Source organism: Cyphomyrmex costatus, unplaced genomic scaffold, assembly GCF_001594065.2.
Source record: "Cyphomyrmex costatus isolate MS0001 unplaced genomic scaffold, Ccosl1.0 scaffold10, whole genome shotgun sequence".
NCBI lineage: Eukaryota > Metazoa > Arthropoda > Insecta > Hymenoptera > Formicidae > Cyphomyrmex > Cyphomyrmex costatus.
This window is the reverse complement of record NW_017274954.1, coordinates 1,073,852-1,097,847: the sequence shown is the minus strand read 5'-3', so window position 1 is coordinate 1,097,847 and position 23,996 is coordinate 1,073,852. Positions and strand designations below refer to the sequence as shown.

The 23,996-nt window shown below is 31.2% G+C and overlaps 1 protein-coding gene across 1 annotated transcript in view; it reads left to right on the top strand.

Annotated features, from left to right (window-relative positions):
- Nmdar2 (glutamate ionotropic receptor NMDA type subunit 2) overlaps positions 1 to 19,468 on the top strand; it is an 81,216-nt gene extending 61,748 nt beyond the window's left edge. The window contains exons 8-17 of the mRNA XM_018551729.1: positions 9,476 to 9,623; positions 10,446 to 10,629; positions 10,944 to 11,053; positions 11,655 to 11,767; positions 12,542 to 12,826; positions 13,334 to 13,515; positions 13,675 to 13,910; positions 14,400 to 14,593; positions 18,107 to 18,208; positions 18,835 to 19,468. Of these exons, the coding sequence (XP_018407231.1) occupies positions 9,476 to 9,623; positions 10,446 to 10,629; positions 10,944 to 11,053; positions 11,655 to 11,767; positions 12,542 to 12,826; positions 13,334 to 13,515; positions 13,675 to 13,910; positions 14,400 to 14,593; positions 18,107 to 18,208; positions 18,835 to 18,892 (1,612 nt within the window). The 3' untranslated portion in view covers positions 18,893 to 19,468. The remainder of the gene's footprint in view (positions 1 to 9,475; positions 9,624 to 10,445; positions 10,630 to 10,943; positions 11,054 to 11,654; positions 11,768 to 12,541; positions 12,827 to 13,333; positions 13,516 to 13,674; positions 13,911 to 14,399; positions 14,594 to 18,106; positions 18,209 to 18,834) is intronic.
- The last annotated feature ends 4,528 nt before the right edge of the window (positions 19,469 to 23,996 follow it).

The window sequence follows — 23,996 nt, the reverse complement described above, 5'->3', positions numbered from 1 at the left end:
TTTTGTTTAAAAACAATAGTACTTCGTTGAAAATAGTACGAGGTAAAGTGGCTCTTAACATTTTGCTATATTTTTTCTTTTTTAACAAGAAATTGTTGGACTAACAATTTATTATATTCATACTACACGCTATTAGCTATAATGGGAAGTAAGAATTAAATTGCGAAAAAGTGATACTACGAACAATTTCTGCATTCATAAATGCAACATAATTTAAAAAAACTTTTACCTCAAATGTTTTGCAATAATTTAATCAAAAATTTGCTGTTTATATATATTTCGCATTTATATTTCTTTTGTTTCAGAATTTATTTTCGGAATATTTAGTTTACATCACTGGATTGTAATATTCTTTCTGTTATTTAACTCTGTTATTTTTGTAGTGAAGTCATCGAATGAGAAATTAAATTACGAGTTATCGTGACGCACGAGAACGGAAAAAGGAAGACAGCGTTTTAACGTGTATTTGTACACGTCAGGTCCAAGAATCCGATTCGAATCGTACTTCGAAAATATCCCGTCGACAAGTTTCCCAAAGGCATTGGCGAGAATAATAGCGTGGAAGTAATTGAACCTCTTCCCTTTCTCTCAAACAGAAACGCAACTCGTGCGAAGAAGCGTTAGGAAATTACGATGGAAGAGGAAACAAAGTAGATACAAAGTCGATTTTCTGATTCAATTGTCGATGTCACAGCAGTTGCTCCGCCTACGGAGAAATTTGAAAGCAACGGACATCCGCAAATTGACAATTATGTGCAGAACTACAACGATTTGTCACAATTTCAATAATGCTTACGTTTTATTTTAATTTAACGCGCGAATGCTTTATAGATTCTTTTTATAATTTAACACTTTTTTCATGAATTTTGCTTATAATAGTAGCTTTACTGTTTTAAAACATATTTTTCTAAATTTTATTAATGCATAATAATTCAATATAAAATCAAGCTTTTTTTCAAGAAAGAAATTAAGGTCCATTCTTTTCAAAACATAAATATGTTATAAGAATTCTTTAATTTTGAAGATAACTAATTTTAAATTATTTAGACATAGATGAACAGCCACATTATATTGATGTAGGTCATGCTATCATGTTGACAAATAGTGAAAGAGAATTAGCGCTTAGTGTAGTTCCTCTTAGCAAGAGAATTTTGGGAAAGAGAGGTATAATTGAAAATTCCGCAACAAAAAAATCCTTATTTACAATTATTAAACAAATGTTGACTGAGAACGCTATTCTTTTATTTAGAGATAAATATTGAAATTTTAAAATGTGTGACTACGATGAAGATAATGAGAAGTTAAATATGGTTTAATAATTGAAAAGTAGCCAAATGCTGCATAAAAGAAAATTTTAACAAATATTTATCGATGTAATTTTATAATGAAGCATATTAAAAGGGTGGGTATTAAGATTTCAATTAAATTATTGCTTTAAATTTTTTTATTGTGTATAATATTACAATTTATGTATAGATTTTATTCATGATCCGAAAAATATAATAAAATATGCAGAATACGGAGTATATTTATATTTTTGAAAATAATGTTTCTCATTTAAATAAATTAAGTTAATAAATTCTGTGTAGCAAAATGTATTCGGTACAAGTGTACGAGGAATGCATACTTAAATGAGGACACTGAAAAGGATTAAACCATTAGTTGGAACTTGTACATTGTATTATCTTTTTTACGTTCAGCGCGAAGCAACTAACTGCTGCCAATGAAAAATAAAAATTACGTTCCATCAGTCGCTGGAGGGAACATAGCGAATTACCTAATTGCTAATTGTGTGCAGCCGAGGAGAACAGCGCGTTACTCTCGCTTAACGAATTGATATTAGCGCTGTAAGAAACTTGCGGAGGTATCGCATGGTGTAGAATAATTGGCAATAAATTACACTGAACGTAACATTTCACCGATGATATACCGTCGCGTCGACACGAATACCAATTTGTTTGCGTTGCATTTTTAATTTTTCTTTGGCGCGGAGATCACATTCTCATCCAATTAAACGAGTACTACGAACGAGATAATAAATGTTACCTCGCATCGCGATTTTTTTTGACAAAGAAAAATGTGTCTGCTCGAAATTTTAATGAGTTCATCAAAGTTTTATTATACGTATATGATAAAGTACAATCTTCTTTATCCATGTATTCATATGTTTCAAAAAATTAATTAACATTTCTTTTTTTGCTTGAAATACGAAAATTAGAATAATAAAATTTAATTCGTTTTCGTCACGGTCACAATTCTTCTTATGCTTATTTTAATTTTTATCGTCACTCTCTACTTCAGCAGCTATTCTAGTCACATAATAGACCGTACGCTCACTCTACTATGCTGCACTTATATAATCTCCGGCAAAACCGCGAGCAGTGAACATATCTCTCTGTATTAATATGCAAATCACTTAGATGTCCTTTACAAGGGAAATGGTTGAGACACCTACAAATGGTAAAGGCCGAGTCCTTATCTCGAGTAAGGAACGGAATATAAACGCGAAGTTCTTGCGGAACGCAGCCTCTTCTTGCGGTTTGGAATGCAGTTGAGTAGGAAGCGGAAGGAATTACATTAGCGTGTTTTCGTGTGAAATTAGATTAACCTCGAGATGTCCGACTTGATTCAACGTTTGTTACGTGAATCATAAATGCATACAAGTTGGTTCCATAAATGTAGGCATAATTACAAATTTTTGCAGTGATAAAAATAGAATATAAAAACGTTTGTATACATTCCTTTTTTTTTATTATATATTTCCCTATTATCTTTAAAATCCTTATCTGTATATTTAGATTCATATATTGGTAACATTTTTTTGTAATAATTTTTAGTAACATAAGTTTCTATAAATAAAATCGGTGAGAAAGCTCTATTTTATCTAAAACATCAATGTAACAGTATATTGAATAATCGCCTACACTAAACTTGAAAGCATTATAATTAATGATGATGTACTATGATGGACAACGTCCATTTTGCTTAACGACAATGTAACAATGATATAACTAATGCAGTTTTATTGATAGACTATATGTGCGTATGAACTGCATCTCGAAAAAGTGCTAACGCTTCTATAATGTAATTATCTTGTAATTGATATTACAAGTGTTCAACTCTTTTGCTATATAAATGTAGTAATTTCGGATATATTCAATGAGCAGACAATGTTTTTCAAATACTTTTAATATTTATTTAATATTAAACAAATATTAAAAATATATTTGAAAAACATTGTCTGTTGATTGGGTATTTACGATCTATACATATACATCATATAATCGTATCATATCGAAAATTATTCGTATGCTTCGACACATCTATATCTATATACAGATATCGAATATCTCGTTAGAGAATCACAATCGAGATTTCCTTAATTCGGCCAATAACGGTTCCCAATAATTCAGAAACACAAATTGATAATGATATACATATGTAATATACAGTGTAAGACAAAGCAATTTGAAATGACTCAGATACCCTTGACAATTTCTATCTCATGTTAATGTGCGAACGAGAAGGTCATGTGAACGTGATTCGAAAACGAATACCACGAGAGCGTTGTATCGATACGAAAAGCAGTTCTTTAACGGAATTCCCATGTAATACTTCTCGAAGGTAAAAACCCCTCTTTGTAGTTTGATCACCTTTTGTAGCTGTACCTTCTACTTTTGTGAACGACGAAAGAATTTACTTTTTGTAAAGTAGTAGCACGCTTGACAGACCGCCGAGTAATTGAATGAGATTTTTAACGTAATATTGTTGAAAAAATATGTTCAAAAGGGAACAAAGTCGTCATTTTTTAGGATAATTAAATTTCTACGAAGTAAGAGAGTATTTAATTTGTTAAAGTTTCTATTAAATGCAATGTTAAAAACATTTATGTTACAAATCTTTATTGTTCTGTTAATAAATGTATCCTTAAAATATGTGTTTCTTATTAAATATTAATACAGAATAAACTTCATTTTTTCAGAGATTAAACTGCGAAATAAAATCGATTTGGCTTTCAATTATGTCTTTTATTGATTTAAACTATTGAATGTTATAATCAACTAAACGAAATAATCTATATTATGTATATAGCAAATATAATATAAGCAAACAAATGTAAGACGTTATAAAACATGTTTTACCAAAGTAGGTCTGGATTTCGAGTAAAAAGTTAATCCGTTAATCGCGGGAACGTGTATATCATGAACCACTTAATCTTTCAGAAATGATTTTTATTTGTCAAGCGGTCACAAACGTTACGCAAAGAGCTACCGTTCATTTTTCATGTTTCTGATATACGACAGAATGGATTTGCGATAATCGGCTGTCCATTGTGACAAATCACTGCCGTTGGATCGATCCATAATGCGAATTTAAAGTGCATTTTTACGGCATTTGCGGTTGTAGCAATCAATACATCGAATCTACGGATATCCAAGACAATATGGTTGTTCGTATTATAGAGAATGAAAAAAAATTTGTATAAATTATAATCGATGGAGTTGGCACATGTCCCATATGTGCTTCTGAAAAAATCAATATCAGGCATTGCCCGGCTGTTGACTAAAATTACGCAAGTAAAGTGTTTGCGATTAATGTCGTTTTATATAATACTCAAGTGCCAGTTTTACCCTACATTACCCACTCGCAGTAGTAGTCGCACGTTACTGTCAGACAAACGTGTCCGTGACTTTGAGTGCACTTCATTATTGCCGACTGGCAAGAAGAGTCTTGTGCGTCACTCGTAGTATGAGTTGAGAGTACAAATTTATTTTTTGTAGTGACTATTTTAATTTTTTTATACATAACTTTATGATGTAGTTTTATGATCTTGTATAAACTGTACATTCTCACGTGACTTTTTGTTTCCGATTGCAGGACTTCTTATTAATATAATATAATCTATGTCTTTTTAATTTTTTACTAAACTTCTTGAGATTATATTAATAAAAAAATAAAAATAAAAAATATTATATTAAAAGTATTTAAATATACATTTACACAATATATATAATATTATATAATAAATTAAATCATTATTAACGAAACTTTATATATAAATTTATATTATCCTGTCATGAATCTTGAGCGTCGCAATGTGAAAATTTATAATACTTGTTGCAGTAGTGAACATAGAGATGTCCAAGTGTTTAATCTTTAGAAGACGTTATCAAGCTAGCAGCGACGGCTCATATATATGAAATTTCAAAGTTACGTAATATTATAATTTCCAAGAATCTTACTTTAGAGAAGGAAGCTCATTTCCGTCCCCTGGAGGTGTATAGTTTCACTGTCATCTTGATGAAAAGATACATACAAGTTACATCTGTGTAATGTACGATAGTCTGTGTGTGTGTGTGACTTATATAATGTTTTCATAAATTACAGGCTGTACGTGTCTTTTAAAATAGGTACGTTAACGTCACTATTCGACATCAAAACAATAAGAAAGTTTGATATGAATAGCTTTATCGATCCTCGTGTTAGGAACTCGGAAATAGTTTATGCTAGCAGAACTGCCTTGTTTCGGCATGCATAATTTTGAATATTTCTATATGAACAATCTATTATTCGCATATTATATCTAACTCGAAATTATGATGCAAAAATAAATCAACTAAATACATCAGAAAATAGAGCTTGACAAATTATTATTACAAATATACATAAATTGCATATCAAACAATGTCCATTTTCGTCAGCATTTTCTAATAAAGTATCTGGAATTATTTCTGAGAAATAAAGCGCATAATGATTTAATTTTTGAGTGAATTGTCTACTTAGGCCGTATTTTGATATACACTGCTATAGTACTGAAATTTTATAATACAATTCACATTACATATACTATAGATTTTCAGTACTGGCAGTGTATATCAGAACGCGACCTTAATTACATCATAAATATAACAAAACTAAATCTTCAACTTTCTAAGTAATAAGTAACATAATATTCCACGTAAAATTAATTTATGGAAACCTGTAACATATAATAAACTATCGCAGAAAGTGTAACACGCCCATCGTATCCGGGCGTATCACAAAGTCTTGTGAAAATGTCAGTTCCGAAGAGTAACATCAAAGTTCGTACTTCTTATCTAACACATTACTGAAACGCGACTGAAACTGAAAAGTTGAAGACATTACGAGCGTGAACTTCTCGTTTTTAACGCGACGCTACATTTTTCTCAGAGGCAATAGTAGCTTCACATTCCCTCGAAATTGTGAGCACCTTTTACACGCTGTGCCACTACAGAGAGAGAGTGGCAATAAATGTCAGTGCGGGACATTTTATTATGGTTCCTCCACTATGGTACTTTTCTAGGCATCGTTACCTGCAGGCTGACCCACGAATATGTATTCGATTTTATCACCGCTGATTCCGACATATACTTCCATTGGGACCCACATCCTGTCTCATCGCGAAACATATTTGCCTTATATCTATTTTATTGCCCGTGCGGCTTCGTCTTTATGCTCACTTTCTCTTGACAAATATTTCCACTTGAAACAAAAAGGAGCGCGCACACACATACGCACACCTGCGCGCTTCAGGAAGATTTTAATATTTTCATATAGCAACTAAAGTACAATTACAAATATATGTACCTATATCTTTATACGTTATATATAACATCTTTATATATATATATATATATATATATCTTTATACGTTATATATAACATCTCTCATTACGTTATATTCTGTAAAAAATAGACAAGGTTCTAAATAACGTAATGAATACCTTTTTATACAGACGATCTTTTTTTTTACAAATCGTGTAAAAATATTACAAACGCATACAAACATATATTGCATGCACCTCTCGAAATCGAAAACATGTTACAAAAGACATGACGTGATAGCGTACAATACCGAATTTTGTTCAGTGTGGGTATTGGAATTCGATATTTTCGTGTGTCGCATACATGTCAGCACATCGTCGAAAATGCCGTAATCGACACCGTAAACAATGCAAAAGTCTACCAAATATATCGTTATAAAAACTTATACCTACCATTTGTATTCATATTTTATTTCACTTTCTGCATGTTTTTCCTGAAAGCGCTCTGTTTAAAAAAAATATCGTTTTAAATCAATAGATCATTATTAAATAAATATTGAATATGACAACTAAAAAGAAAATAATTTACAATAAAAAACAATGATAATCATCAATTTTCTAATTAAAGAACAAAATTTGTTACGAGCACAATTTAAATGTACGTGATATTTTTTTCTAAATTCCATTGAAATTTTTTTATTTACAAAACAGAATGTATCAAATTCTATTTATTTACGTTGATAAAACTATATGCATTTTGTTTAAATGTTCCAAAAGTTTTGGATGAATTTAATCTCTAATATTTTGCTGCAACAATAAAAATGAAGGAAAAACATTTGTTTCTCTACTGCCACTATGCTAAATGGAGCACGGCGTCTGTAAAGCGATGTCAGCAAACTTTTAATCAGCAATTTGAAGTTACGCTTCGATGGAATCGGCCACATTCATTTGACTGTAAATAAAATACATTGGAACAAATGTTTGAAGCAATTATTACTCGATACCGCCAATTTAAGCAATTTTATACTACTGGGAAATCGATATCAGTATTTGTGTCAAAATATTCAATTTATGTTGAAATCAAAGCTATGAATTTTCCGTGTTAAACTTAAAGTTATTGTTTTTCAAATACCCAAGAAAAGAGAAGCAATCGATATTTAATATTCCCTACAAACAGTATACAGAATTTCCATGATATCGCAGTCGATTCTAATCCGAGGGGATGGGCAATACGTACGGCCTATGTATAAACAAATCTTTACGATTGATCATAATTTTATAATAAACGAAAATTTATTTGTACTCGGCTTTTGAAATCTTTATTCCGTTATATAGTTTATGTGATCACATTTATTTATGTGATTCACTTGATGTGAACACAATCGTCATAAATACGATAAAATTGGCGTGTATTTGTACGTCAAATTGCTAATTTTTTTTATAATCAATATATTCCATCAAACTGATTTCCAATACGTGGAATTTTCGTGGCTTTCCAATAATTTTATTTTACTTGGCTTACTTTTAGTATTTTCTCGATTAATTGTTATTATAGTAGTATACTATTTTCCTTATTTATTTTTATCTTTAAATTAAAAAATAAAATTAATAAATTGATAAAAATTGAAAAAATTGCTATTTTAGAGAAAAAAAATTTGTTAAAGAATTGTTACTTTAAATATTTAACATTTTCCAGTTTAAGAAGCCACCGATTCATTTATCCTTAATATGATTGTCTTCCGTTTTCTTACATCCTTTGTACTTTATTCATCTTAATGATATTGCGCCCTTGGTGTATCAGCATTAATCATGACTTAGACTTTTATGCACAAAAGAATTTAACGTTACTCTTAGAGTGAATCTTGTTAGTTGTATATGTCAGATGCATGAAAGGGCTTCATTTTGAGGAGCGATTTTCTCAAAAGGCGGCCAACAATGGCTGTCAGTTCTTGCCTCAACGACATCTGACCCGAATGGCACAGCTGTGGTGAATTTAATTGCACTTGCTTATAACTAGGATAAAGAATGAACCAAGATCGCCTAAAAGAACGACGAAAAATTCTTGGAGTAAAAAATCAGGACGCTTAAATGAAAAACTTTCGAAAGATGTCTCATTAAGTTAATAACCTTTCTAAAAACGCAACTATAGTTTGTTAAATACATGCATTATTCCACTTTTTATATAAAGTTTATTATTTAAAAGAATGTTTACCTCATTATGCAAATAATAGAAATTTTTGAGTGAAAACAGCCAAACATTGCTTTAACATTTAAGGTACCAAGCTGTCATTATTGACCCTTTCATCTTTTTACATTAACATTATGTTTCTTATGTAAAAATAGAATTTTGAAATTCTTTGGCTTTTTAATAATTATATTCTTTATATTAATGAAGTTCTCAATATAATGGTTCTCTCTTTATCACTTTTTATTTTCATAGTAATTTATTCGCTTATTTTTTTTAATGAATAAGAAAACAATGTTAAAATATTCGATTTTGTTTATTTATTTTATTACTTCATATTTATATTTTATGTACATTATATTAGAGAAAAAAGAACTATATGATTGATTTATGCAGTTTTTAATATTTTGTTTATTTTTATTTTTGTTTTTACAAGCATCAATTATTATTAATTTCATTTTGTAAAAATTCATAATTACAAGTATATATTAATTTTATAAATTAATGTCTTAGTTCGATTTTATTCAGTTTTTTAATTAATATTTTTACGAATATATATATATATATATAAATTATATGTACGTAAATTATATAAGATAATGTCAAAAATTTTCTTTGAGAAAATTTTATTTTTTTTTTTTAATTGTACACGCAAATATAAAATACATCGATCCCGTATCTGATACAGATATTATCATTTACGAGCTCCCGTTTTATGTTCCAGAATGGATATTCAATCGGCACAAAAGAATGGGAGCTTTTATCAATGCTGTAGCGGATTTTGCATCGATCTGCTGCAGAAGTTTTCCGAGGAAATTGGTTTCACTTACGAGCTCGTAAGGGTGGAGGATGGCAAGTGGGGTACTTTGGAGGTGAGCTTGAGCAAAATTCATGAAAGGTGCTGCTTACTTACGTCGCACGGAAGATAAATGTGTCTTGTAATGCAACGAGAAAATTCCCGCGGAGCATTTACCGCAGCCGCAACGACGCTCTTATTTCTTCCTTTTGGACGTTTAAAATTTTCTGTCCTTTCATGTCTGCAGCAGACGCCTACATCGCGAACGAAATGTAATGCAGCTTTAAAGGCATGACTGATTGCTTTTAGTCTTAACACCTCTGGTAAATTTTTCGAATATAAAAAGAGAGAAAATTAATTGTGCTCTACTGTTGCAACTCTCGATGTAGGACTATGTGATTTGAAAGCCGTATTATCTGACGATAGTAATTCTCTGCACGTGTGTTGACCCAGCTGATGAGTATTATTACGAAATGAACGCATGAATGAGCTTTCGACGCATTTAATTTCCGCTGCACAAAAGTTACTTCCGTCGATGCAACATATATTTACACTTCAGCAGCTTAAATGGCTCGAAACAAATAATTTTTCGTTTACTGTGCATTTTAATTACGTTATTGAATTATCATCATCATTTTATGTTGTTTTCTCACGAGATTTGTATATTGAATTACGATTATTGACGCTAAAACAATAAGAAGAAATATTCGTTTCAATCTTGCATAGCATGCAAAATAATTTTCAGTGTTTTATTATTCCGTTATATATTTTTACATTTATAAATCAACGAACATTAAATAAAATGAATTCTGCTTTTCGATAAAAACAATTCCGCGAAGAATAATTGACTTTTTGACATATCTAACAAATATCACGATTCATTAACTATTATATACAGAATGGGAAGTGGAATGGGCTTATAGCTGATCTCGTCAATCGAAAGACCGATATGGTAATGACTTCGTTGATGATCAACTCGGAAAGAGAAGCGGTGGTCGATTTCACTGTTCCTTACATGGAAACTGGTATTGCCATTGTTGTAGCAAAAAGAACAGGCATAATATCTCCCACTGCATTTTTAGGTGAGAAACGTATTATAGAAACCGCTTTGCAAACGATATTTGTGAACATGTTTATAAATTGATAATATACATATATATCTAAAAAATATATGTTATCTTTATCATAAATAAACATTGTTACATAAATTAAGTAAACTATTTACGGAAGCATGTTACTGTTATTTTGAAATATTAATATTACTGTATAAATTAAGGGAATATTTACAAAAGCGGTAATTTCGCACGAATCGTCACCGCACGAAAATACATGGCGCTAAAATACATGTCGGTATAACCCAAAACAGAATTTGCTTTAGCATCTAATGCATTTTCAGAACCGTTCGACACGGCTTCGTGGATGCTAGTAGGCATTGTTGCCATACATGCCGCAACGATAATGATACTGCTCTTCGAGTGGGCATCACCCTCCGGGTTCGACATGAAGGTAAACCCTTCAGGCGCTGCGCAAAAACTGGTATTTTTTATTTCGCTTTTTATTAACTACGTATATATGTTTTTTCTTCGTTTGCACCTTTACCTTTTCAACGCACAAATATTGTGGTGTCATAATTAAATAATAACTAATTAATTCTAACGCATGCTTCAGTGTTTGTAGTCGAAAATGAAAAGAATACATTCCTCTTTAATATTATACTTATACTGGCTTCTAATTTGCAGTTATTGTTCGTACAATTTTGTATAATTAACAAAATTTTTGTACAGAAATTTACTATTTTGTATATATTTTGTATGTGTATTTTTTATCATTACGTGATGTCCTTATATAATAACTCACTACTTTTTTTCAGCATTACGTATGATAATTTGTTTTGCACGTATCTTGTGCACAGTTTTATAAAAGCCACTGCGATGTTATCATAATCATAATCGTTAAATTAAATTTTTAATTGGAAAGGATGTAATAACGATGTACTGTATTTCTTATAATGTACACATGAGCAGTTTCAAGTTTTTTGCTCATGTTACTGCTATCATTACATGGAATATTTTTTATGTTAGTGATACAGATCTTTTCCTTTCTGCAGAATAATCCATCGACGAACCATCGATTTTCCTTCTGTCGCACGTACTGGCTGGTCTGGGCCGTATTATTTCAGGCTGCCGTCCATATCGACTCTCCCAGAGGATTTACAGCTAGGTCAGTGAAAAGGATCCTTTTCCCCAAGAACGTCGTTTTCCCGACGAATTTTAATTACCGACCCGAGATAGAACTCGAGCGACAAATTAGTCTTCCGGTACTTCGCTTAACCATTCGAGATCGGTCGCTGTGCATAAATATTTCTGAGCAAACATTTACTTGCCGACTACCGTTTTGAAATATAAATTACTCCAACAAGTTATAAATTGTCAATCATATATTGGTATAAGTTATACATTTTGTTGATACAGCTTCAGTTTTATAAATTGAATTATACAATTTTTATGTTAACTCATATTCTATTTATTTTAAATATTAAAATAGAATTGAGACAACTTTAATAAAATATATTAGAAATATAAATATGAAAGAGGAAAGCTTGTTAAAGTTAAACATATGTCTTAGAAGAAAATTGTTAATGTTAATTTTATTGGATATTTATTTTACTATTGAAACTGATATAATACATATATGGTATAATATAATTACTATAATTAAAGATCTTTAAAATTTAATTGGCTCATTGTCCTTATCTCTTTATATTATAGTTGTAATTAAAGAATCCTATATAATGATAAAAAATATTAATATTAAAAATTAATTAACAAATGTTTTTTAACAAATAAATGTTTTATTAACAGTATAATATAATTTTATTAATTTTTATAAAAATTGCAAAGTATTTGAATTAAATATTTACAACACACAAATAAAACACATAATTTATAAAAATTATTAAAAATAATTGTTACTAAATGTCAACGTTCTACACAGATTTATGACAAACGTCTGGGCATTATTTGCCGTGGTCTTCCTCGCCATTTACACTGCCAATTTGGCTGCCTTCATGATCACGCGGGAAGAGTTTCATGAATTCAGCGGTGTGGACGATCACAGGCTCGCTAAGCCCTTTTCTCACAAACCCATGTTCAAATTCGGCACGATACCATGGAGCCACACAGACAGTACGCTAGCAAGGTATTTCAAGGAGATGCACTCCTACATGAGGGCTTTCAACAAAACCAGCGTTGCAGACGGTATCGAAGCTGTCGTTACTGGGTAAATATAATTTTGTAATAGAATTTAAAATTTAATTGTCAGACAAATCAAAATAAAAAATAAAACAATTATTTAAAAATAACATAAAAGCGTAGCAAATTTATATTGCGATAAAAACATTTCTCGTTTATGTAAACGATTTGTGTACAGATATCTATTTAAAAAAAATAAATTTTTTAATTTGTATGTTTTTGTTTAGTAGATTTTATATAAAAATTGCAAAAGATTTTAGTAATTGAAATAAAATATTTTATTTGATCTATTCGTATACGTTTATATTTTATACGAATTTCAACAAATATAATTAGTATAAAAATATGTTAGTTTAAAACTGATTAAAGAAATAAAAATTTAATTATCTTTAAAGTGGAGCACTCCATATTTAATTCTATAGCATTATACATAAATTAGAAAAAGTCTCTCGACATTGGTTTCAACGTAAAGCGGATTTAAAATATCTCTATGAGAGTATAATAAGGTACAGAGTATCTGTTATGACTTGTGCAGAGAAATGGATGCGTTCATTTATGACGGCACAGTTTTGGACTATTTGGTCGCTCAGGATGAGGATTGTCGATTGCTAACGGTCGGATCATGGTATGCCATGACGGGATATGGTCTGGCGTTCTCCAGGAACTCAAAGTACTTACAAATGTTCAACAAGCGGCTGTTGGACTATAGAGATAACGGTACTTTTGCATGTGCTCCAAATCTTTTTAAGCATCCCGAAGAATACTTTCACATCTAAAAGATCCTTCTGTGTGTGTAAAATATATAGATCCGTAAATTTTATTTGATGGATTACTGCGCGATTATTCTTCGTATTTACGTCATTCTGTCAATTCTAGGAGATCTGGAGCGGTTGAGAAGGTACTGGATGACTGGGACGTGCAAACCTGGGAAGGAAGTACAAAAGAGTAGCGATCCGCTAGCATTGGAACAATTCTTGAGCGCATTTCTGTTACTGATGATGGGTATTCTCTTGGCGGCAGTCTTTTTACTTTTGGAACACCTGTACTTCAAATATATCAGACAGCATTTGGCAAAAAGCGACGACGGTGGCACATGCGCTATTTTCAGCTTGGTAAGCATTGCGGATTTTAATATCGCGAAAATCTCTTAATTTCCTGTGCTATTTCTGGAACTAGGTCATTCTTAACTTTAAAACCACCTATAGAAGGCGACAGATGTTTAAATATTAATAATATTTTTTAAAACCGTGCAACACAATGATATAAACTATTTTTTTATTAATTCACGATAGATGTTGTATATCTTTTGAGTAAAATGATTTAATTGATAAAAATTTATTAGAATTAAGGACAAAATATAATACAAAATGTTTAAAATATATTGCCAAAAATAAATTTATAATGAAATTAAATTCCATATATAACAGTACCTTAACATCTAAAGGATGTTTCCTTGGATGTTTCTAATTTTTTTGCAAATATATCGAGAAATCCTTGTGCATACATTTTTATCTTACTCGATAATATCTATTTTCGTAGACTTCGATTAGTATTGAAAACTTAAAGAGGATAACACAGTATGCAAAATGTTTTATTTAAAGAGCGTGGGAAAGTCCTTGACTTTTCGTGGTGCAGTGTACGAAGCGCAAGATATCTTAAGGCATCATAGATGCAAGGATCCGATCTGCGACACCCACTTATGGAAGGTCAAGCACGAACTTGACATGGCTAAGATCAGGATACGGCAGCTTGAGAAGGATCTCGAGGCCCACGGAATAAAGCCAACTCAGACCAAGTACGCTCCGCCCTTCTCCTAATACCGTTTAATTCCGTATCAAACTACGAAAGTACTCGACTGCACCGGGTATTTGCAATGCGATCGAGCGAAGAGCCAGATTGATCAAGTTGAATCGCACGGCTTGCGAAGACAGAGACTTGCCCCTCTTACTCATCAGCCATGCTATTCGATTATCTTCGAACTCGATCGCTTAATATCCGATGAGGAATCGTTTCCTCATAAATAATTCGATCATAACAGTTTTCCGTTTAATTGATTTTATTGCTTTTTACTAAAACAGAGAACTCAAATTTTTTCTAGAATAATTCGTCTTGATATTTGCATCAGAAATCTGTAACAAATGAGGTCCTTTTTTTATATAATTAATCTTTTAATGCTCTGGAATTTCCTGAATCGAAATGTCATACTTGTGTACGACGAGAAAATGAAAATTTAATGTTACGAGCTATTGATATTGAAAAATTTTTAATTTTAGTAAACGAGATTTAAAAAAATATGGTAATTCTTTTAGCGCGCGTTGCACAGGACGAAAATAAAAGTGAATCAATATTACATAATATATATATCTAGCTGCAATAACATTCTTTTCAATTTCAACACAATGTACAACAAAAATTAAATTAATTTATTTTAAACGTGATCGTGTTTTTTCAGTGTACGTTTGAAGATACTGTTAAAAAAACTATTACATACCTCAAATAAAAATACAAAGCTCGTAGAAACAATTTAAAGGGATTAAAAAAATAAGAATTATTTGTGAAAAACTATTTTGGTAATAATTATATTAAAATGTTTGATTCAGCAATAACCAATACGTCGTGAAATTGAGTTTAACATTGACATTGAAAGATTAATTGACATGATTTATAAATTAAGTAAAAAATGTGGCAGAGAACGAGACATTCAATTCATCGATCAGCATTATACATATTCTATCATTTTTTCTCTAGATTACGATTACGCTTTCACAAAAGATACTTTTCCCAAAGTGCTGTCGCTTGTTTTCCATCTCCGAAACTAAAAACCTTTGTTCTAGAAAGCTTTTTTTGAGTCTCTTCCACACTCTCTTTACTTTTTTCCGGAAATTATACTTCGCAAAGCGGAAGTGGACCCGTGATAAAATCTACGCATGCAGTTGCACAGTTATTCTTATACCTGTCTTTGTTCTAATATCTTGAACAAACTTATGCTCGATTCTCTATGCAAATTTCCATGTTACAGTTTAATTTATTACGGAAATTATTGTTGTACGAAAGTAGCACATCTCGAATAATTTCCAGACTGAGCTTAAGTAGTAACCCACTTTCTAACATCACTTGGAATCTTGTTCGCACAGCATGCATCTATCTATAATAGAGCAAAACGTGCGTTTTCGATGGGATGTCAAATGCGTCGACATCTTTTAATATTGCATGGAAGTGCTCAACACGTTTTCTTCTTTTTTCATCTTCTCTTTTACTACTGACAAGCTTTTTTCAAAATATTGCTACTTTATATTAAAATCGCATATTAAAATGTACTAAATGTAATATTAAATAACATTTATTATTAATTTTAATATTCTTTAAATATTAATGTTCTATTTTCTTCAGTATTTCAAAATAATCTTAATTTGGATATGTTTTTAAAACTCAATTTTTGAAAAACGATATTATTGGTGAAATTTTTGATAAATTGCATTTGTGTATATATACATATAAGCGTTCTGTATTTATTTCAAATACTACAAAATTAAATTTGCATTTTTTTAACATAGGAGAAATGTAAAATATGGAAAAAATATTTATTTAGATATATTCCATTGAAAACGCTCGCTTTGCCATCTCGATTTAGTTTCGGTAACAATATATATCGTGTACATATTTATGCTTACATACGTACCTTAATATCAAATATTAGCACTCGCACCTGATTTCTTTTCTATTGTCCGTTGGCGGCCTCATATGCTCACTGTGTAGATAATCTTATTCTTATTTCGTGAGAAGCGAATCCATCCGTATCCTCGTGTTTGAAAAATAAAAGAAAAGAAACCTCCACGTGAGTAGAGTGTTACATGGGGTACCCGGGGTGTCGTTTCGAGAGAACGGGAAATGGTTTATTTGGATCATGTTAAGTGATAATTGGTGGTTCGATGGTGTGAAGGAAGCCTGGCACATATCCACGTCAGCTTTTTTAAAGGAGGAAATCCGGAAGTCTCGGCTGGTGGCGAGGGTGCTTCCAAAGTTCGGACCGCCATACACAACCGGAGCCATTGGCGGTGGAAGCTCCGCATCCGCTACCGCCATACTTCGATTCGTAAGTCCGCAATGCTAAACTACACGTAAGAACGTTCAGTGACGCAGGAACTATCATTAAAATATCCTTTTGTTAACGCTTCGATAAAATTCTCTCTCTTGGAATAATATAATTTTTCATAATCAAATTACTTGAAAAAAAAAGTCCTAGTAGTGATATATTACTCTGATTTATCTTACGTCTTTATTATGTGTTATAATTAATTATAACAACATTAAACATAACAACATTTAACACAATCAAAACATTTCAACGCTATTCGAATGGTACAATTATCTATGAATTATCACTACTTTTAAAATTAATCGGAGACTATTCTATAGCGTGACCGTAATCGTGACGCTAATGTGTAGCATTATAGAAGAGCTGTTGCAAATCCCTTTCGTAAAGTCCTTTTTACTTCGAACGTTAAAAAACTGAAACCACTTCATATAATTACACTCTGATCCCATGACACAATTGGTATTCACACTTTGAATTCAACTGCAGTTCCTACGTCACTGTAATCGGTCTCACATGGTGTAGCAAAAGATCGTTCCACTGATCGATAAAATTTTGCCACGACTCGCGCGATCCCGCGAGGCTCTGTTGTTTCGTAAACTCGCGCAACCTCCGTTCCCCTTGACTTCACTTTTTCTATAATGAAGAAAAAAAAATGTCCGGCGAAAGAAGAGACGCCGAGCATCACGCGGATCGACGACGGCGGGCGCCTCGCTTAGAGGGATCAATAAGTAGAATAAGAGGGACGTATAGAGATTAGGGGTATAGCCGCTTTTCGCTTCTCTCAGTTCTTTGTAGACTGGTAGATCGTTTGCATAAGTTACGCATATATAAGTATTTCTCGCTCATACACTTTCGTGTCGTTCTTACTATCACGGATATCTTTTTTTTTTTTTTTTACTTTAATGTATGGGCATGGCATGCGAATTCCAGAAGGAAATAGCTAGATAATTTAGGCGTATCGGTGCCAACAGTGTGTACATTATTGGTAATTACCTGTTGTAGTTTGTGGCGGTTAATCGATTAATTACCTATAATGTCCGACGGCGACAACGAGACAACAACGCGGGGGGAAAATTAATTTGGGGAATATTGAGAAAGTGCCGTGATCGGGGCGAAGACGGAGAGCATGATAAAGTTTACCTTATACGTGTAGGAGGCAACTTCCATAGTGTTATGACGGCGATGGCATAATTCCCGATCATTTATATTCAGGTACATCGATGCCGTCGAGGTTGCCCGTCCGAGGGACATGAGTAGAAACCATGTGGTCAGTACGGAATACGCCGAGACGTTCCTACCCACGGAGATTTACAGGTAAAAGCGAGGAATTATGTGACGTTGGATCGGAGAAACTAATTGTGTGAAAATGCGATATTATTTACCTTAATTATATATTACATGAAGAATTTCACAAAATAAATTTCTTTAATTGTCTTTTAATTATATATATTATTATTAATTTATCACTTATTTGAATACATATAATTTATTATTAATTTAATTTTAATAGATAATGTGAACTACATTATACATGTGTATATGTAAAATCTATCAAATTTCAAAATATATATTTGTGTATTTAAATTATGTAATTGTATAATTGTTGAAAATATTTGATTTTTAGATAACATGTATTTGCATGCAAATAGCATTGTTCTATAAGTAATTCTGTTATATTAATGTAATATGACAGAATATATTTTATTAATGTCTCATATTAATGTTTCAATTATAATATATTATAATATTATAATAATGTGTATATTAACGTCCTATATTAATGTAACAAAATAAGCACAATGATTTTCATTCTTTATACTTATTTTATGTCAGAGTTGTTATCTTTTTGAAGTTATATAGTATTATGCGATTATTTACTTATAGGTATGTCATTCCAAATTATTACGGATTTTGCGAAAATAAGTAATTGTTTGTGATAGGATTCCCGATGACGAAATGACTAGGACGGAAATCGCCGAAATGGAGACAGTTCTGTGATCGTAAGAGGATTGGCTTCAGTCGCCTAATCGCGCAACACTGGAAGCGTATAGGACGAACTGAGAGGCCTCTGAAGACTCCAGAAACAATGCGATTTAAAAAATCGCGTCGTGTTGCTCCTGCCTCGAACAACGAGCCCCACCCACATCAACCTTTCGTTCGGATGAAGACGCTGATCCGCTGATATCGATCCTCGGAAACTGTCGTCGCGCGCGCGGTGAAACAACGAGAGGAGGAACGTCGTCAGTGCCTATCAATGATTGAGAGTCAACCAGACCAAGAAGACACCAATCGAAGATACTTTATGACTCGAAGAAGTGCATTTGTTATCGACACTCGCGTTATACTCCTGAAAGATGCATTTTTCGCATCTTTCTTGGACAAAGGCACCTTTGTATCCTTTGAAATGGAAGGACTGAATTAGCATGACAATTTGCGACTTTGCGTTCACATAATATAGTGATCGTTAAGAGAAAATGTTTCAAAAAATTACTGAATCTTTGTAACATTCGGACGAATGCTCGATAATCGAGCAGGATTTCAGTTTGCGAGAGATTTATTTTTAACAACACGATCGACAGGGCACGTCGTCGACATTGAAGCTAACTGCTTCGTGTTCACATATGTGTATGACATGTAAAGATTTGTTTCAAAATTTCAACCAGTGCCTAAAATCGTTTGGATATGGATCATAATGTATTATATGATTTATTAAGCATTTTGAAATATTGATAGTAGTTTTGTAATAAAGTAAAGGATTTTTTTAGAATACTTTATAAAATGCAATAATTTTGTTTACGCAATTAGTATCCATTGAATATATCATTTTTTAAATTAAATTCTTATATATTTTTTTCAATTACAAATCAATCAGTAGTAGAAACTTCGATATAGATATTTATTAATAGAATTTTTGTATATATATTTGTTATATCTTTGTGTTAATTTTAATTTTTTATTAATTTGACACTTTTCTTTGGTTTCAATACTTTATTTACTTACTCTACTATCACTTAAGTATTTTTTTTAATAATAATTCTAATTTGTTTAATACTCTAGTCTAATATCATCTGTGTATATATTATTTATTTTTAAGTATATATGAATATACTTAAAATATATGAATAGTAAATATTTTTTTACCCATATTTTAAAACTTTTTATTCCTTGTTTTTGTTATTTATTTTGATATTTATATGTATATTGATATATAATTGTTTAAAGAAATTGCCAATGTAAGAAAAACAATTCGAAAAATTTGAATATTTATTGATAACTGGAAGATCACGAAAAAAAGGCACATATTTATTCAGGCATCAACATTACAAAATAGATAAATTATGGAATTCCTAAATCTTTTAAGAAAGACACATTCAACTTTGTACGAACTCATACCAGTTGTCAAATAAGTGTCATACGATGGTACGTCGATATGAGCAATGCGACAAAATCCAAAAACTGAAGAACCTAATCGATATCTTAATGGAAAATGTCAATGTGTATGATACGAAATACTTACTTGATATCTAAGCCCGTATGTCGGATAAAGTTAGTGTGAATGAGTCCGTATAACTATAAAAAGCATAGTATGGTATGTACTATATATATTTAATATGATTACACACACAACAATGAAATATTCTAAAAAAGAATCTACTCGAAGACGTAATATGCTCAAAAACAAGAAGTAACGTATATAATTATGAGATAAAAATCGAATCGTAATGCGCGCGTATCGCGGAGTGTCAGGACACATTACTTAAAAAAGAAAATATCGAGCAAATAAGATAATCGATAACAAAACAGCACACACAGTGCTAATTGAGTGAATCAAAAGATCATAAATGAAGAATTGATAGCTGTTTACATCTGTATGATATATTTTAGTATATCTATATTAATAAAACGAGCGAGCCTAAAATTGTGATTTCGGATCTGCAGGAAATCAGTTGATATATAACAATTTATTATTTCTATATATTTCTCAGATATTTTTTAAAAAACTATACGTAAATTTTATAGATTTTTGTAGACTATGTAAAGTTTTAATATTGATATGATCTTGAAGAAAGAGAAAATGTCGCAATATTTGACATAACGTCCTGACAATCCGCAAAGGATGACGATTACTCGAAACATCAAATGAAACCCCTCGAATAAATTCGAGTTTCACGTGCGCATCGGATTCGAAAATTGGGATTAAAATTTTAATACTTATGTCGCTGTACATAACTGCATTGATTCGTATGAGCTTTAAAGTGCATTGCAGGTTACAATAGTGTTTTTCAAAAAGATAAGCTCATTGATCATAATGATGTATTGAAAATATTTTAAAAAAGCATTTATTATCAATCCACAAAAAATAAAATTTGAATTTGTTTATTAAAATTAGATATAACTATAACAACATATTTTAAAATATTCTATTTAACTAAAAAAAGATGTTAAATACGATCCTCATTTCTTAATATACCTATATTAAGAATTATAATATAATTTTGAGATAATTTTTTTCTTTAATCTTTACTGGTCAAATTTTAACTAATTCTTTTTATTATATAAATTTACATTATAATTAAAATATATTGATTGAAAAATGGAAATTTATAATATTGTGTATATAAACACATATTAATTTTAAAATTAGACAATTTTTTGTTTTAAATAAATTTACTTACACTAAGTGCTTCTACAAACATTCAATACATCATTTCGCATCAATTTTTTAGAAATATACTTATTTTATATTAATTATAGATCCAAATATATTTTTTTACAATAAAATTTGTAACAATGAGTAAAAATATTAAATTAATATTTATTGTGATACTTTTATAGGAAATTATGTTTTTCAGACTTGCAATGCACGTTATAATGCGGAGTAAATAAAAATCGGAGCATATTTTGTAGGTAGGCCTACGAAAGACTTCGAGATGCTCGCGATCATTCCGCTTAATCCCATTTGTATTTGTAAAATCATTAACTATCCATAATTATTGTGTGATGTGCGTACGTGGATGTTGGGACGCAAATTCTCGTCATCCGCGGAATATTTTAAGAAATACATTGCTATCAGAAGAAAACATGTTGTTACTGTTGTTGTTAAAGATAAAGGAAAATGTTATGTTGTTAAGTCAAGTGCGAGACATAATTATCCTCAGAGAGTATTGGCGCGCCATATTCGATATACATGTTATGATAATAATGGAGCCGGCAGGGTCGCTCGAGTTTTTACGTGCTCGAACATTCGCGAAAAATTGATGATCTTACACATTCACATATATTTGTACGTCCATTGAATATGTGTAAGAAAAATGTGTAGCTTAAAATCTTTGGAAAACTTTTATTTTTTATAAAATTTTATTATACGTAAATATTAAATTTACTTTATATAAGCCATTATTCTACTTTTAGTAATATCCTTTTAATTACTTTAACTTATTTAACTTGTTTATAATTTTACACATATAAATATAATTTATAATAACTTATTTATAATCATTTTTTATATTTTAGATATAAAATGGGAACATCTTTTATTAAATTTATGAAAGAATTTAAATACAAAACGGGTAAAACTTAGACATACAAAAGATGTTCGAGCAGCTTATTAAAAATTGCAAATGTAAGTACACGCGATTTAAATACTCCAAAGCCGATTACGCCAATACTGCCAGCTCCAAGGTATTATATATGCCATATCCTAATTAAACTTCTAAAGTTAAGATCCTTGTATACTTGAAATCTTTTTCACATGTGGGCTCTCATTCCTATATCAAAAGCTTCCGTATGAGCGTGTGGAAAGGATCCAATCCTCTTATCGGTCTGAATAAAGTGTAAGACAAGGATTTTCGATCCTTGATTTCGGAGTGAATTTGTACGCGATTACGTGAGCGAGAGAAAAATTTTCCACACGTGCGCATCCTTTTCGCTTTACGTCTCCACTGTTATAAACCCCTGTGTGCATTCGTAAGCTTGCACTTCCCGATTACGTTCATTTACTCGAGCGACCGTTCTCCACGAATGCAAAGTGCCCCTACTTTTGGTCATTCCTTGTTGTACGGTGTGCGCACTCGCAATCTATCGCGGTATCGCTCGAACTTGTAAACTATTTACCAAGTGGCAAAGAAAAAGCATTTCAAATATGTTTACGTCAATAGTCTTCTTAATCGAGTGGAGAATCAAGCATTATCAAGCGGCACGGTTATTTACCGGTTAGTTGACGCAACGATTAGTAGCCCATTACCTTAATTAGCTAATAAGATTAATAGAATGAAATAATCATAAACTTTAATTTATCGATTAATTGTTATTAAACGCTAATGGAAAACGTGAGAATTGATGTGAATGTGAAAATTAATCCTGCGGAGGAATTATAATACATGTTCCTTGTCGCTGTTTTCAATATCGCTCAGAGCGCATAACTTGAGCGTGTATAAAGCGTCTTGAAACTGTAAACGTTGCGGACGTTGCGATTTAATTGATTAATTTTATATGTGAATATATACATATATATATATATATATATATCGTGGGCCTTTATATCGAATGTGATGTTAAAGCAGTCACTATTGATCGTGGAGCGACGTTCTCCAGACACTGCCTAACTTAGAGCTGGTTTTTATCTACGGCGAGGTGACACAGTGATACAGCATGTGAATTGCGAAAGAAATTCAAGTTGACTACAGAACGGTATAAATCACTTTGCATTTATCAGACGTTTCCTTTTTTACTCCATCTCGTAGGTTTTATAATCGGAAATAAGTGTAGCGAATAACACCTCCGCGCAAAAGTTTGTTTCTTGCGAGACGCAATCTTATGCGAATAGAAGACTCAATGAGTATGAAAGTGTTAACAGAAATTAGATTGCATTAGTCTAAGTAACATTGCACCACACATACACACCCAAAAGTTCACGATACTACTTAATATCCAAATTTGCTTAAAAACTTTAATATTGCTATTTATAGAATTCCTATTACTCGTAAATTATTTCGTACATTACTTTTGTTTACACTGAATAATTTTAACAATATTTTTTACTATATAAGGTGCAATATTATTGCTAATACAATTTAAGCTCTCGTTATGATATTGCGATGTC